General features: G+C 35.0%; 1 protein-coding gene across 8 annotated transcripts in view; it reads right to left on the bottom strand.

Annotated features, from left to right (window-relative positions):
• The window catches only part of TMEM232 (transmembrane protein 232), a 324122-nt gene that overhangs the window by 181521 nt on the left and 127050 nt on the right, over positions 1-15551 (bottom strand). For all 8 annotated transcript variants that reach the window (XM_072597246.1, XM_072597243.1, XM_072597242.1 and 5 more), the window contains one exon: positions 11640-11878. In XM_072597246.1, the coding sequence (XP_072453347.1) occupies positions 11640-11878 (239 nt within the window). The remainder of the gene's footprint in view (positions 1-11639; positions 11879-15551) is intronic.

Here is a 15551-nt window from a genome sequence, read left to right as displayed (position 1 = left end):
TTTATTTTTTGTTTTTTTATTTTTATTTTATTTTTTTTATTTTTTTATTAAATTTATTTATTTAACTTTTAACATTCATTTTCACAAAATTTTAGGTTACAGATTTTCTCCCCTTTTCTCCCCTCCCCCCCAAACACCAAGCATTCTAATTGCCCCTATGACCAATCTGCTCTCTCTTCTGTCATCCCTCTCTGCCCTTGTCACCGTCTTCTCTTTTGTCCTGTAGGGCCAGATGGCTTTCTATACCCCTTTACCTGTATTTCTTATTTCTTAGTGACAAGAACAGTACTCGACAGTTGTTCCTAAAACTTTGAGTTCCAACTTCTTTACCTCCCTCCCTCTCCACCCCTTCCCTTTGGAAGGCAAGCAATTCAATATAGGCCAAATCTGTGTAGTTTTGCAAATGACTTCCATAATAGTTGTGTTGTATAAGACTAACTATATTTCCCTCCATCCTATCCTGTCCCCCATTACTTCTATTCTCTTTTGATCCTATTCCTCCCCATGAGTGTCGACCTCAAATTGCACCCTCCTCCTCATGCCCTCCCTTCTATCATCCCCCCCACCCTGCTTATCCCCTTATCCCCCACTTTCCTGTATTGTGAGATAGGTTTTCATACCAAAATGAGTGTGCATTTTATTCTTCCTTTAGTGGAATGTGATGAGAGTAGACTTCATGTTTTTCTCTCACCTCCCCTCTTTATCCCTCCACTAATGAGTCTTTTGCTTGCCTCTTTTATGAGAGATAATTTGCCCCATTCAATTTCTCCCTTTCTCCTCCCAATATATTTCTCTCTCACTGCTTGATTTCATTTTTTTAAGATATGATCCCATCCTCTTCAATTCACTGTGTGCACTCTGTCTTTATGTGTGTGTGCGTCTGTGCATGTGTCTGTGTGTAATCCCACCCAGTACCCAGATACTGAAAAGTTTCAAGAGTTACAAATGTTGTCTTTCCATGTAGGAATGTAAACAGTTCAACTTTAGTAAGTCCCTTTTGACTTCTCTTTGCTGTTCACCTTTTCATGGTTCTCTTCATTCTTGTGTTTGAAAGTCAAATTTTCTTTTCAGCTCTGGTCTTTTCATCAAGAATGCTTGAAAATCCTCTATTTCATTGAAAGACCAATTTTTCCCCTGAAGTATTATACTCAGTTTTGCTGGGTAGGTGATTCTTGGTTTTAGTCCTAGTTCCTTTGACTTCTGGAATATCCTATTCCATGCCCTTCGATCCCTTAATGTAGAGGTTGCTAGATCTTGTGTTATCCTGATTGTATTTCCACAATACTTGAATTGTTTCTTTCTAGCTGGTTGCAATATTTTCTCCTTGACCTGGGAACTCTGGAATTTGGCCACAATGTTCCTAGGAGTTTCTCTTTTTGGATCTCTTTCAGGCGGTGTTCTGTGGATTCCTTGAATATTTATTTTGCCCTGTGGTTCTAGAATCTTAGGGCAATTTTCCTTGATAATTTCATGAAAGATGATGTTTAGGCTCTTTTTTTGATCATGGCTTTCAGGTAGTCCCATAATTTTTAAGTTATCTCTCCTGGATCTATTTTCCAGGTCAGTTGTTTTTCCAATGAGATATTTCACATTATCTTCCCTTTTTCCATTCTTCTCTCTTTGTTCTGTGATTTCTTGGTTTTGCATAAAGTCATTAGCCTCCATCTGTGCCATTCTAATTTTGAAAGAACTATTTTCTTCAGTGAGCTTTTGAATCTCCTTTTCCATGTGGCTAATTCTGCTTTTGAAAGCATTCTTCTCCTCATTGGCTTCTTGAACCTCTTTTGCCAATTGATTTAGACTGTTTTTCAAGGTGTTATTTTCTTCAACATTTTTTTGGGTCTCCTTTAACAGGGTGCTGACCTGCTGTTCATGCTTTGACTTCATGTCTCTCATTTCTCTTCCCAGCTTTTCCTCCACCTCTCTAACTTGAATTTCAAAATTCTTTTTGAGCTCTTCCATGGCCTGAGCACATTGAGTGGGCTGGGATATAGAAGCCTTGACTTCTGTGTCTTTGCCTGATGGTAAGTATTGTTCTTACTCATCAGAAAGGAAGGGAGGAAATGCCTGTTCACCAAGAAAGTAACCTTCTGTAGTCTTATTTCTTTTCCCTTTTCTGGGCATTTTCCCAGCCAGTGACCTGACCTCTGAATGTTCTCCTGACACCCACCTCGCCTCCTGATCCTCCCAGCCAGCGTTTGGGGTCTGAGATTCAAATGCTGCTTCCAGCCTTAGGGCTTTTGGTGGGGGCAGGGCTGCTATTCAGTGCGAGATTAAGTTGAGGTGCTCAGGTTGGGGCAGGGCTGCCTCTCAGGCTCAGTTCCCTCAGGGGGTTTATGCAGAGACCTTCAACAATGGATCCAGGCTCCTGCCTGCTTGGGGAACCCTGGTCTGCCGCTGCCTCTCAGCTTCTGCCTCCCAAGGGGGCCTGAGTTATGGGGGCACCCCACTCCCCTCTCAACCCACCAAAGAGACTCTCTCACCGACCCCTGTCACCTGTGGGTGGAGGGACTTGTGTGGCCACTGGAGATCCCATCCCTGAATCCTGCTTGGATCTTTTTCTCTCGGTGCCGCGGCCGCGGCAGGTCTGGGCTGGGCTCTGCGTCTGCAGTGCGACGGACCTTTTGCGAGAGGTTTGCAGGTCCCTCTGGAACAGAAATCTCCTTTGCTCCACTGTTCTGTGGCCTCACTGCTCCAGAATTCGCTGTGAGTTACTTTATACAGATGTTGTATGGGTTGTAGGTTCGGAGCTATGTGTATTTGCGTCTTTCTACTCCGCCAGCTTGGCTCCGCCCCTTAGCTTTCTTTTAGACTCATGTTTTTAAAAAGGTATGTCGGAATGAATTTAGAGCATGTGATATAACATTATCATTAGGAGCTTCTAAAGAGTAAAAAAGAATCAAAGGCACATCCATACCCTTGGACATGGAGATTCCACTATCAAAAATACACCACAAGTAGGTTGCTAACAAAATACTTAAGAGTAGTTCTTTTTGTGATAGCAAAGAAGTGGAAAGAAAATGTGGTTCTTGAATGTGCTGTTCCATAAGAAACGTAAGAATGGTGAATACAGAGTAGGAATGAAAAACTTATAAACTGATGCAAAGTGAAGTATGGAAGGCCAGGAAATATAAGATACATAATGACTACCACAATGTAAATGAGAAAATAGTAGTAACAATGGCCACAAAAGAAAAGTATATGTCGTAAAATTATGAATAAGCTTAGCCCAAAATAATAGATGTGAGAAGACACTTTTCTCTCTCCTTCATAAGGTTCACATACTTAACTATGAACCAGAAATTCTGGCAAGTTGTCTCATTATTAGTCTTTCACATAGCAATTCATTGATCTCATGATCTATCCTTTGAGATACTCATGGTTCAGAATGTTTTCACTAGGTCTCCACATAAGTTCTTATCCCTTGCTTCTCCTTGTCTCCACCATTTGCTTGTCCAGAATTGAAGTAGTTTGGAAAAAATGAATAATCTTTCTGGTCATGTGATCCATAAGTCAAAAGTAGTTTTAAGGAAATGTTTGTACATATGCTTGACCATTTATACATTGGAGAATAGCTCTTGGTCTTCTGTCTTCGTGGTAATTCTCTTTATGTTTTAGATGTTAGACTTTATCAGAGATATTTGATGTAAAGATGTTTTCCAATTGATAATTTCCCTTCTAATATTGAATTTATTTATGTAAAACCTTCAATTTAATGTAATAGAAATTGTCTATTAGGCTTTTTAAAAAAAAATATGTTCCATGCTCCATGTTTCAATTTTCTCTTACTCATGGTTGTGAAAGATACTCCATTCACTTTTCTCTTTTTTAAAACTACCATTTTATATTTCATTTGAGTATTTATAAACTATTTAGGTAGATGGCATAATATACTCCTCATTTTTGCAGTAGGCTTCATTGAATATGGAGCCCTTCCTTAAGCATTTATTTTCTTAGGTTTCACAAATATTGGGTCATTGAGTTTCATGGGTTCCTATTCTATTTTTTTCAAGCCAGTATCAGATGGTTTTAGTGACTGCTGCTTTATAATACACTTTGAGTTGGAAGTTATACTTTCCTCTTTGTTCATCTTTTTTCCTATAATTTCCTTTGAAATTCTAGAAACTTTGATAATCTAAATGAATTATTTATTTATTTATTATTTTGTTATTTGTTATTTTTTTATTATTGTTATTATTTGTTATTATTTTGTCTTTCTTCATTTCCTTTTGGTTTATATTATTGTCATTTAGAAAAAGAGATGGCTTATTTTCTATTTTCTTTAAAACTATTGTTCCACTTTCTTGGATGACTCTCTAGGGTTTTCTAAGAAAGCATCTATCATCTGCAAATACAGATAATTTTGAATTTCTTTTGCCAAAGATTGTGACTTATTTTTTTCTTCCTTTATTGTGATAGCTAGCATTTCTAGAACCATGTCAAATTAAAAAAAGAGAGGAGATATCCTGATTTTACTCTTACATTAAATAAGACTACTTATAATCTTCCTACTTTGCTAAGAGGCAAAGTTGTCCACATCTTTTATTCTGCTTCTTCTTTCTCTTCCAGGGAGGAAATAACCCTGGAAATTGAACTGGAAATCATGAAACAAAATGATTAACAGGGAAGAGATACTCTATGTTAGTAAAGAGTAAAGAAATGCCTAATTGTCTTTGACTAATTTGTTTGATTAATTCCTGGTCTTGCATTAGCTCAGATGAATTTTGTTCTCAGGTTTAGTAGATGTGACTTCTATCAGTAAGATTGAAAAGACTATAGAAAGTTGGAAAAAAAATCACAAAAGATTGGAGAAGATCCAATTTAAAAAAAGAAAGAAGACAGAGTCTGTAAAGCATGTAGTGGTGATCTTAATCCTTATTCCTGGGACAATTCTAGAACAGATCATTACATGTGAGCAGCAAGACTTACAAGAAACTGCTTGATTAAGAACAAATTACACCAGGCTAACCTCATTTCCTTTTTTTTTATAGGTTTAAAAAGCTTGGAAGTGATATAGGCATTTTTTTATCGAGAGCTTTGTAAGGGATTAGATAAAGTATATCATACTATTTTTGTGGAGAAGAGAAACAGAAATGAACTAGATGATAATGCAATTAGATAGGACTGGACTCAAAGGCTAGACTCAAATATTAGCTGTTAATATTTCAATATCATCTTGGAAGGATGTTTTCAGAGGAATACCATAGAGATCTATGCATTCTATCTGTGTTTATCAATGATATAAAAAATCTTCATCAAATTTGCAAATGGAATAAGGCTGGAAGAGTTAGTTAAATACACAGAACGATGGTCAGAATCTGAAAAGATTGATAGATTTGAACACTGGGGATGATTCTAATAAGTTCATATTCAATAACAGTATGTGTAAAGATTAATATTTGAGTTCAAAAAAATCAAATTTATAAGTAGAGGACTGGGCAACCATGGATAGAAAACAATTTGTCTGAGAAAAGATATAGTGGTTTCAATGGATGGAAAGTTCAATATGAATCAGCAATGTGATGGAGCAGTCCAAATTGCTAATGAAACCTTCGATTTCACTAAGAGAAACATATAAGGACACACAAATAGGAGGATGAGAGTATCGGTATTCTGCCCTTGTCAAACCCCATCTACAATATCATCAGCTCCCATGGATAAATTATTCTCTTCATGCTAGTAACTCTGAAATCCACCAATCTTCCCAAATGCCCAGCGGACCTCTAGTCTCACATCTCCAACTGCTTTTCAGACATCTCAAAATGAATGGCTACCAGACATAAACTCAATATGTACAAAACTAAATGTGTTATTACTCCTACATCCACCCCACCAAACTGCATCTCCTACATTCTCTGTTATTGTAGAGGATAACACCATACTCTTAGTCCCTCAGGTTTGTAACCTAGGTGCCATCTTCAACCCTTCACTATCTCTCATTCTTCAATATCCAAATCTTTTGCCAAGGTCTGTTGATTTTACCTTTGCAATATACCTCAAATATTCATCTTCTCTCCTCTGACACCACCATGACTCTGTAGAGGCCTTTATCCCTTCACAACTGGGTAATTACAATAGCTTGATCTGTCTGTCCCAAATATCTCCCCACTCCAATCCATCCTCCATTCATCCACCAAAGTGATTTTCTAAAATTACAGGCCCAATAATGTTATCACCCCACTTATTAAACTCCAGTGTCTCCCTATTGCCTCCATGATCAAAAATGAAATCATCTAGTTGGTTTTCAAAGTCCTTCATAACCCAGTCCCTTCCCACCTTTCCTGTCTTCTTAAACCTTACTTCCTGATACATTCTCTTTGATCCAGTAACATTGACCTTGTGGCTGTTCCATGAGCAAGATACCCTATCTCTCAATTCTGGGTATCTTCTCTAGTTATTCCTCATCCATGGAATGTGCTCTCTCCTCAACTCTTCCTACTGGCTCCTTTTAAGTCCCAATTAAAATCCTGTCTTCTAAGATGCCTTTTCTAAACCTTCTTAATTCTAGTGCCTTTCCTCTCTTACTTATTTGCTCTTTCTTCTGAACATAGTTTGTTTGCACATTTTTCCTTGTTCTCTTCTACATTAAAAATTGTGAGTCCCTTGAGAACAGAAATTTTTGCTTCTTTTTATATCTCCATCACGTATCAGAATGTCTGCTACATAGTTATCATTTAATATTTTTTTATTGACTGACCATTCCTGCGTATTGTTCTGGGTGCCAAATATTGTGGTGGATAATTAATAATAACTGGGAAAACAATTCAAGGTATGTGATTTCTTCACAAAACAGGTGTGATAAGTGAGTCAATATACTCCCCAGCTAGTCCAAAATCCTGAATACAGTGAGACAGATTTTTTGTGTATTAAAAACAATCAAATAAGACCAGTTAATCAAAAGAAAACAATTAACAGCATAAAGCCAGGATAAAAAGTTAGGTAATCCACTTTCTAATTGGAGGAGAAATTAGGGACTTTGCAACTTTAGCAAATAGTGAAATTTAGGCAAGTTGTGAGAAAGCCCAGTAGGTTTTAGCATCTTTCTTTTCCCAGAATTGAGAGATGCTGCTTAATTGCATCCATCTGCATTTATGAAACAATAGATGACTTATACCATCTGGTTTCCCATGGATGATTTGCAAAAAATAAAAAGATAGAGGCTAATAAATGTGACAGCAGAATATTGAGTCAGGGCTCAATGAGATAGAATCTAATTGATTTTCTTAATTCTTACTCCAAATCAATTCCATTTTGTAACTGATCTTCACTCCATTCTGTCAATATAAGGACATCAATAAGGTAAAGGCTATCCAAAAGAGGGCAATCATGATGGGAAGGAATCTGAAGCTAATGCCAAATGAGGATTGGTTTGAAGAGCTATGTATGTTTGGTCTGAAGAAGGGAAGAGTGATGGGTTTGTTTGACTACTACCAAACTAAGAAAAATTTAGCTTGTTTGACCCCACAGGAACTTAGAGAAATTGGGAAAAGTAACAAAAGACCTGAGCATGATATCAGGAGAAACTGTGTAGTAGCTCATCAAAAAGGGGAATGGAAAGCCTTGGAAGAGGATAAGTTCCAATTCCTAGAAGGTCTTTGAAAATAATGTGTGATCCTTTATCAAGTATGCTATGGAAGGCACTCCTGTCTAGTATGACGTTGGCTAAATGAACTTTGTGGCCCCTTCCTATATATTTTAGGGACCATCTATCTAAATTCTAAGAATTTCCAAAAAAATCCAATCCAAAGACTTTTTTCTTAGTCTTTATCTGCATTGACTTATCTAAAATATTTGACATTGATGACCTCATTGATACTCCCTCTTCTGGCTTCCATAACAATATATACTTCTTTTCTATCCCTTTACTTTTTCTTTCTAACTCCTTAAATAAGTGTTTCCGAAGAGTCTGGTGACTTTAATACTTGTTTGAAAGTCATCTGAGATAACACAGTTTGTCCCAAAAATCTTAGTGCAGTTTTACATTTTAATTACTTCTAGAATATCAAAACTACAAACTTAAAATAACAAAAATTCAAAGGTTAATTATTAATATTTTAAAATGTTATTTCTTATTAAAATTCAACATAATCATTATCTTGTCTACACATCTCTTTAGTCAATTTCAAAGCTTTGTAAAATCTTTCATCAGCTGAAAGGATCGTATTTGTAATATAAACCTTAAGATTCTTCCAAGAGAAGTTTTCACATAACAGTCTTTACATGACCTCCCAACCCCAAGAAAAATTCTAATGAAGAGAGATCAAGTGACTGAGTTGGCCAAGCAAGAGGACATCTTTTATTGATGCAACAATCTGAGAAAGTGCCATTTGGAAACTGTTCCACATGCAACGTATAATAGAAGACACCTCCATATTGATGAATTAAAATTTTATTTTTCAAAATTCACAAAACTAAGAAAATGCACAATTAAGAAGTTGTTCATGTTGGTAACATTTATACTTCTAAAAATATTAAAGCTTAAAACTGCAATAAAATTATTGGAATGCCCTGCCTATCTATGTTTTTTACAGCTCATTTTCTGTTTTCCATCTGCATTTTCCCCTATTAATGAATTTATTTATCCAACTACTTCAATTAATGCCTCTGTGCAAATATTACATAGTCTGCCTCTTCAACCATGTCTTTTTTCTGAGTTCAAGACCATCATTCTCAACTACTTCTTGGATATCTCCATATGGATTATGGTTAATAAGCATTTCCCAAGTGCCCACTATGTGTTAGATCCCTACGTCCCATCCCTCTATGAGGCAGCCCCAGAACCTTGCAAGGATGAAAGCTTGATTGGGTTCAGTATCCAAAATGCCTCATCTGGTCTGCCTTAAATTGAAAATTGAACACATCCAGGTTGTTAAGTCACTAGATGACCTTTTATTCCTGGATAAGCCCTCCCTCATGAGGGGCTCTGGTATGCAGAAGCCTTGAACTTTGTTGCTACATGTGTTGTTGAATTCTATCTGTTGAAAGCCCTTTGGGTCAATTCTTGGCAATTCTTATATACAGCAGAAGTGTGGTTTTCACATAAGGTGATCAAATGTTCAGTGTGCAGATGGTAGTTAAAATGTTTCTTTGTATGACCCTTTGATGTTTCTTGAACTAGATGATTTTCTGATGTTTTTTTAAGTATTATCTTACTATTTGGGACCTGTCTTTTAACTTTAGCTTGTGATACAGTTCTAATTTGCTGTAAAAACTTAATGGTTGACTTGCTAAAACACCGTATGTCTCAACATGCTCTCACTATATACTCCAATAGTTTACTGTCTCTGATAAAGAGTCAACAACACCAAGGCGGATCCCAAGATAGATACTGGGCTGTCCTTCACACTCTCCATCTGGAGATAAGGTTTTTGGCTCAGATCTTCAGATGAAAATTCCCCATCAAAGTCAAGAAGAAATGCCCTCATCTTTACCATAGAATGAGAAAGAATGGACCACTCCCATCCAGAAGGTCAAATAGAGGAATGCTCTAGAAAGTTCAATGCATTAGAAAGAAAATACCCTCCATTTAAACCCCACTGAAACCCCAAGGCAGCAGAGCAATCAATGACAGTCCCAGTGCTGCTTTGTTGTTTCACATTCTCAGCTGATTAGAGGAGTATTCAGTACTCATGGCTAGGCTATACAGGTATAATAAAAATGACACTATTACTAAAGCCAATCAGATTATCAAAGGGATATTTTACAGAGCTTGATAAGATAATAAAAAATAATTTGGCAAAACAAAAGATCCAGCCTAACAGAAATATGACAAAAAAAAAAACAAAACAAAAACAAAAAACAAACCACCTAAGGACGAAAGGGTAACAGCATTGCTTGACCTCCATCTATATTATAGCAGTAGTCATTGAAAGCATCTGGTAATAGTTAACCATCAGAGACATAGCTCAATGGAACAAAATGACTACAGGGGAGACTCAGAAACAAAGAAACTCAGTAACCCCATGACTGATAAAGCAGAAAACATCTTAGTTAGGAAAAAGTTCTTTTATGATAAAAAAAAAAACAAAACAAACAAACCTGCCAGATAGACTAGAAAGCAGTCTGACAGAAATTAGGCGGGGACTAATTCTTTTCACCATATGTGACCTTATTTTTACAGTTTATACAATGAAATGAATGAGAAGACTAGTAGATGATATACCTGTCATAGTAAGAGTAGGAGATGCAATTACAAAAGATAATACAGATAACTTTGTGTGTCTAAATTGTGTCTTGCTCTAGTTGTTCTTATCACCATGACCCCTTTTCTAGTCAGTATAGTAAGTAAGTTTAAAAGTAGCCAGTGTAAAGGAGCAGTATCATGGAATAAGATTGCAAAGAGGAACCTGAAAGTCACATAAAAACTGTACCAAGGATCATAGGAGTATAATTTACAAATTACATCATATTCTGATACTATGTGCCAAATCAGTTCTGTTGGCAGGGTTCCGGTCCTATGATACTTAAATTTCAGACAAATTCTGGACCCTCACAGTTCCAGACCAACAGAAGAACAAAATGGTGCTGATAACTTTGATATAATGTGGATATGTTATCTTTAAAGTTTGAGATGATTTGGACATGTTAATGAACTAACCCCATAGTGGAAGGAATAAAAGTTAGTCTGTTCCCTCAAAACCCTATAAAAATGAGACCTCAAATACCTCCTCCTTGATAGTATGGCCATAGATTTATTCATGCTGACAATGGAAAAAGATTTTTATAAATTCATGGGTGAGTTATATAGAATAGGTGATCCATGGAAGATAAGACTATTTTGAATTTGTCCCTAGCCTTTTGATATTAACATAGTGTAGGGTAATTATCATGTTCTTCTATAACATTCCATGATGACACTGTAAATAACCAGGGCCTGGTTTGAGTGAATCTGTGGCTATTGTTATAATTTTAAATAAAAATAATGTGATGCAATAATTATAATGTAATATAAATAATAGTAAATAACATAATCTAAATAATTAAAGTAACCCATAAAATTGAAATGAAAATTTTAATTTTTTTGGTCAGATTGACACTCACTATGAATAAAAACTACAAAAAATGACAGAGGACATTCTCACTTATAAGATATATCTCTACAATTTCTACCTTTAGTAGTAATATTGACTGTAAAATTCTTTGAAGAGGTCTTACAATACTAAATCTAAGGGGGTTACTTATTCACTTAGAAGTCATATCAATGATCACGTTTAACAATGTCAGTACTACATATCAGTTTGCTAGAGTGGTTTTCCATCTTTCTACTTGATGTAAAGTCTAGATCTGGCAAAATATTCTATTACACACAAAAGGCAAAAAGAAATTTCCAGGTGCATGCAAGGAAAAAAGAAATGACTTTTGCATTTCAATTAAAGGTAATTGAAAAAAATTCAAAATAATTTGCTATAGTATAACTGTTCTTCTATCTTTGAAAATAATGAATTTGAAAAAAAACCAAAGGGAAATTATATGAAACTAACAACAAAAGTATGTGAAAAACAGCATTATTAGAATTTATTTAAAAAAACAAATAGAAACTATGCGTTTACTAGAAAATGGTTGTGTTTTGTTCAAGGACCTTTAAAGTGTAACACATAAGATGCCCAGAATTATCCAAGATAAATGAGGTTTTACTATACCTGAAAGATACATGTACAACTTTCTTCTCAATCTGATATTCTTTTGGTTTTTGATACTTCGGCTGCTTTTCCTCCTTTTCTTGTCTCTTTAGAAGAAGACTAGTTGGGCCAACAGGTGGTAAGAACAGTCTGGAAAGTGCACAGGCAAGTCTATGTCCTACATACTGGAAGAAAGTTTGGTTCCTTGGAGCTTTTATAGTTGAACAAATGAACGGATTTATGGTGTCATTTAGCTCAGCCTATTGAAAAAGGGGAAAAAAAGAGATAGACATCAGTGGAATAATTTGAACCAATAAAACAATCACATAAATTATTAAGAACTATAATCCAAAGAGAAAAGAAAAGAGAATTTTAAAATATGGGATATGTGTTAATGGAAGCTACATAATAGAGTGGATACAAAGCTGGATTCAGAGTCAGAGAACTTGTCTTTGCCATTTATTATGACCTTGAGCAAATCACTTAAACTCTCTGGACCTCAGTTTCTTCAACTGTGAAGTAAGGAGTTGAATTAGAAGATCTTTAAGGTCGTTTTCAGCTTTGATCAAAAGTCATGTGATCTATGCCACTTGTAAGTCACATATATATGATTTCTATGAACATAATTATAGAAATATGCACATATTTTATACACATATAAAACTATATGTTATTTACATGCATATGTATCTTTTCATCTTCAGTCACGAGATTTGGGTCACCTGTCATACATATTATAAATTATATCATACATATATATAATATATATATATATAAATATATAATTTACAGATGACCAGGATCACATGATTGTTGAATAAAAGTTGAAAGACCCTTTAAAGATTTTATACATATAATATATACACTCATGGTATATACATAAATGTATAGATGCATATGTACATTTATGTATATGTGTTTACAAGAGAAAGATGATAAAGATAGGGAATATAGTGTGAATACATTGGTATAAGTGACTTCTACATGAGGAAACTCCTTCTATCAAAACAGATTGGTACCTTCTCTGAAGTTAAAGTTTTATCCAAGATTTACGCAGCCAGTATGTATTAAAGAGAAGATTTGAATTTGTGTTTCCTTTTTTCTAAAGATACCCTATCCTTCCTCTACATAGACATACACACATACTCACACACACACACACACACACACACACATATATATATCTCACATATAAATTATATGTATATCTCACATACAAATATATAAATATGTATGTCTCTCTATATATATATTTAGTTCGGTGACTGCATTGGTGTTGGGAGGAACTTTCTTTAATAATGCAAATTGGCAGCTATTCTTCAATTTATAATCTTAGAGAGTTGCCTACAGACATTTATGGGTTAAATGACTGATTCAGGGTCACAAAGCTAATGTGTCAAAATATATTCTCACACATTGGCTTTCTGACTCCAAGTTTAGCTCTTTACTACTCCATTCTAATATCTTCCTGTTCTTAAATAACAAACAAGGCATTGTGCAATATATACCATAATACGATACCAAGTAACCATTTAGATGTATTTCTGTTTTTAATCTTAATATATGTATATAAAAGTAAAATTTATATATATATATATACATATATGTATATTTATAAAATACCACATATCAAAATTGTTGCTGCTAGGTCAGTTTTTAGTTGTGTCCAACTCAGTGACCCCAGTGGGGTTTTCTTGGCAAAAATACTGGTTTGCCATTTCCATTTCCAGGTTTCTCATTTTACAGCTGAAGAATCTGAAGCAAACAGAGGTAAAGTGACTTGCTCAGAATCACACAGCTAGTATATGTCTGAGGCTGGATTTGAACTCAGGTCCTCACCCCAGGTCCAACACTCTATTCACTACACCATGTAGCTCCCCTACACAACAAATCACACACACACACACACACACACATAATTTAACCAGATATATAATTTGAAATGACAAAAACTCTGACTTTGTCTTAACAAATATAAATACTATAAACTTTTTGAAATATGAAGGCCACCAATGTGCCCTCAAGCTCTAAATCTGTGATTACACTATTATGACAACAGATATATTATGATAAATTAACATATTGTCATGTATCTCTTTAATTTTTAGCTCAACTCAGAAGACCATCTGAATAAATCAGAATTTACAATTGGAAAAGAAACAAAGAATGAAATTAAAATAGACAACTTTTTTTTAAATCCAATCTGAGTCATTCCAGAAGAAGAAGAAGAAGAAAAAGAAGAAGAAGAAGAAGAAGAGGAAGAAGAGGAAGAAGAAAAGGAAGAAGAAGATGATGATGATGATGAAGGAAGAGATGAAGGAGGAGAAGGAGGAGGAGAAGGAGAAGAAGAAGAGGAGGAGGAGGAAGAAGGAGAGGGAGTGGAAAGGGAAGAAAAAGGAAGAGAAGGAAGAGAAGAGAAAGAAGAAGGGGAAGAAGATGATGATTTTGTTTACCTCATGGGGATTTTCTTCTTTCTTTCTTTGGCAAATATCCAAGATTGATCTTTAAATTATAATACATATTTTATTTTGTATGACACAATCATCATAAACTGAGTAGTTATTTTAAAAATGTCATTTAATGCTCTAATATATGTTTTTATGATTATAAAATACTCTTCTTATAAATGAATCACATGCTTCATTCTGCCACCTCAGATTCTATTTATAGGCTTAAATCTATATTCAGCCTTTTTCCATTCTGTCGGGTTTCGTTTTATATTTTCATTAATACCCATCATCCATCTCTGATAACTATTATCCTGTATCTCTTTTGTCATTTGTAACAAATCTCCTGGTCATATACAATAGGTGCACCTATTTTCTTTCATCTAGCTCTCTTCTTAACCCTTTAATAACCTTTTTACTGATTAAAATATGAAATTATTCTTTTTTTATGAATGTCAGTGCTAATCTCAGTGATTTTAATATCTGCTCTTGGAAAATGTGATTAACCATGTTACCAAAATGGGTATCTAATTAGATTGACAAAATAATGCACAGTATATGTACAGATAATGTGGTATATAATGATAACCATTTTAAAAACAAGCTTGATATAAAATAAAGCAAATAAAAACTGAGAGAAAAACAACTTAAGTAACAGTCAAACAAGATGATTTATTTAGTACTTCCATCATATTTTGTGTGATCCACACAAAAGCTTTAGTGTAGTCAATGAATCAGAAGTAGATGTTTTGCTGGAACTCCTTTGCTTTCTCCATAATTCAGAACATTGGCAATTTGGTCTATAGTTCTTTTACTTCTTTGTAAACCATCCTGCTCTTCCAGTAATTCTCAGTTCACATACTGCAAAAGCCTACTTTACAGAATCTTAAGCATAATCTTGCTGGTGTGTGAAATAAGCACAATTGTTCAGTAATTTGAACATTATTTGGCATTGCCCTTCTTTAGAACTCAGATGTAAAGTCATCTTATCCAACCCAGTGGATTTTCCAAATTTACTGGAATATTGACCCTTTAACAGCATCATCTTTTAGAATTCTACATAGCTCAGCTGGACACCTTCACAAGTCTTACTTGCTAAGAATGTTTCATAAAGCCTACTTGCCTTCTTTCTACAGGATTTGCACTCAGAATTCATTAGTTCTTTCTCTGGAGATGGATAGCATTTTTCATCATAAGTCATTTGGAATTATCTTGGATTACTGTATTAATCAGAGTAGCTAAGTCTTTCACAGTTAATCATCATGAAAATATTGCTGCTGCTATATATGATGATTTCCTGGTTCTGCTCACCTCACTTTGCATCAGTTCATCTAGGTTTTGCCTTTTCTCCTGGAACCACCCCTAGCATCATTTCTTATATCACAACAATACTCAGTCACAATCGTGTGCCGTAATTTGTTCAGCCATTGTCCAGTTTATGGGTATCCCCTTAGCTTCCAATTTTCTTCACACCACAAAAAGAGTT

This window comes from Notamacropus eugenii, chromosome 3 (genome assembly GCF_028372415.1).
Source record: "Notamacropus eugenii isolate mMacEug1 chromosome 3, mMacEug1.pri_v2, whole genome shotgun sequence".
In the NCBI taxonomy this organism is placed as follows: domain Eukaryota; kingdom Metazoa; phylum Chordata; class Mammalia; order Diprotodontia; family Macropodidae; genus Notamacropus; species Notamacropus eugenii.
The sequence above is the reverse complement of the archived record's forward strand: the minus strand, read 5'-3'. Positions and strand labels throughout refer to the sequence as shown.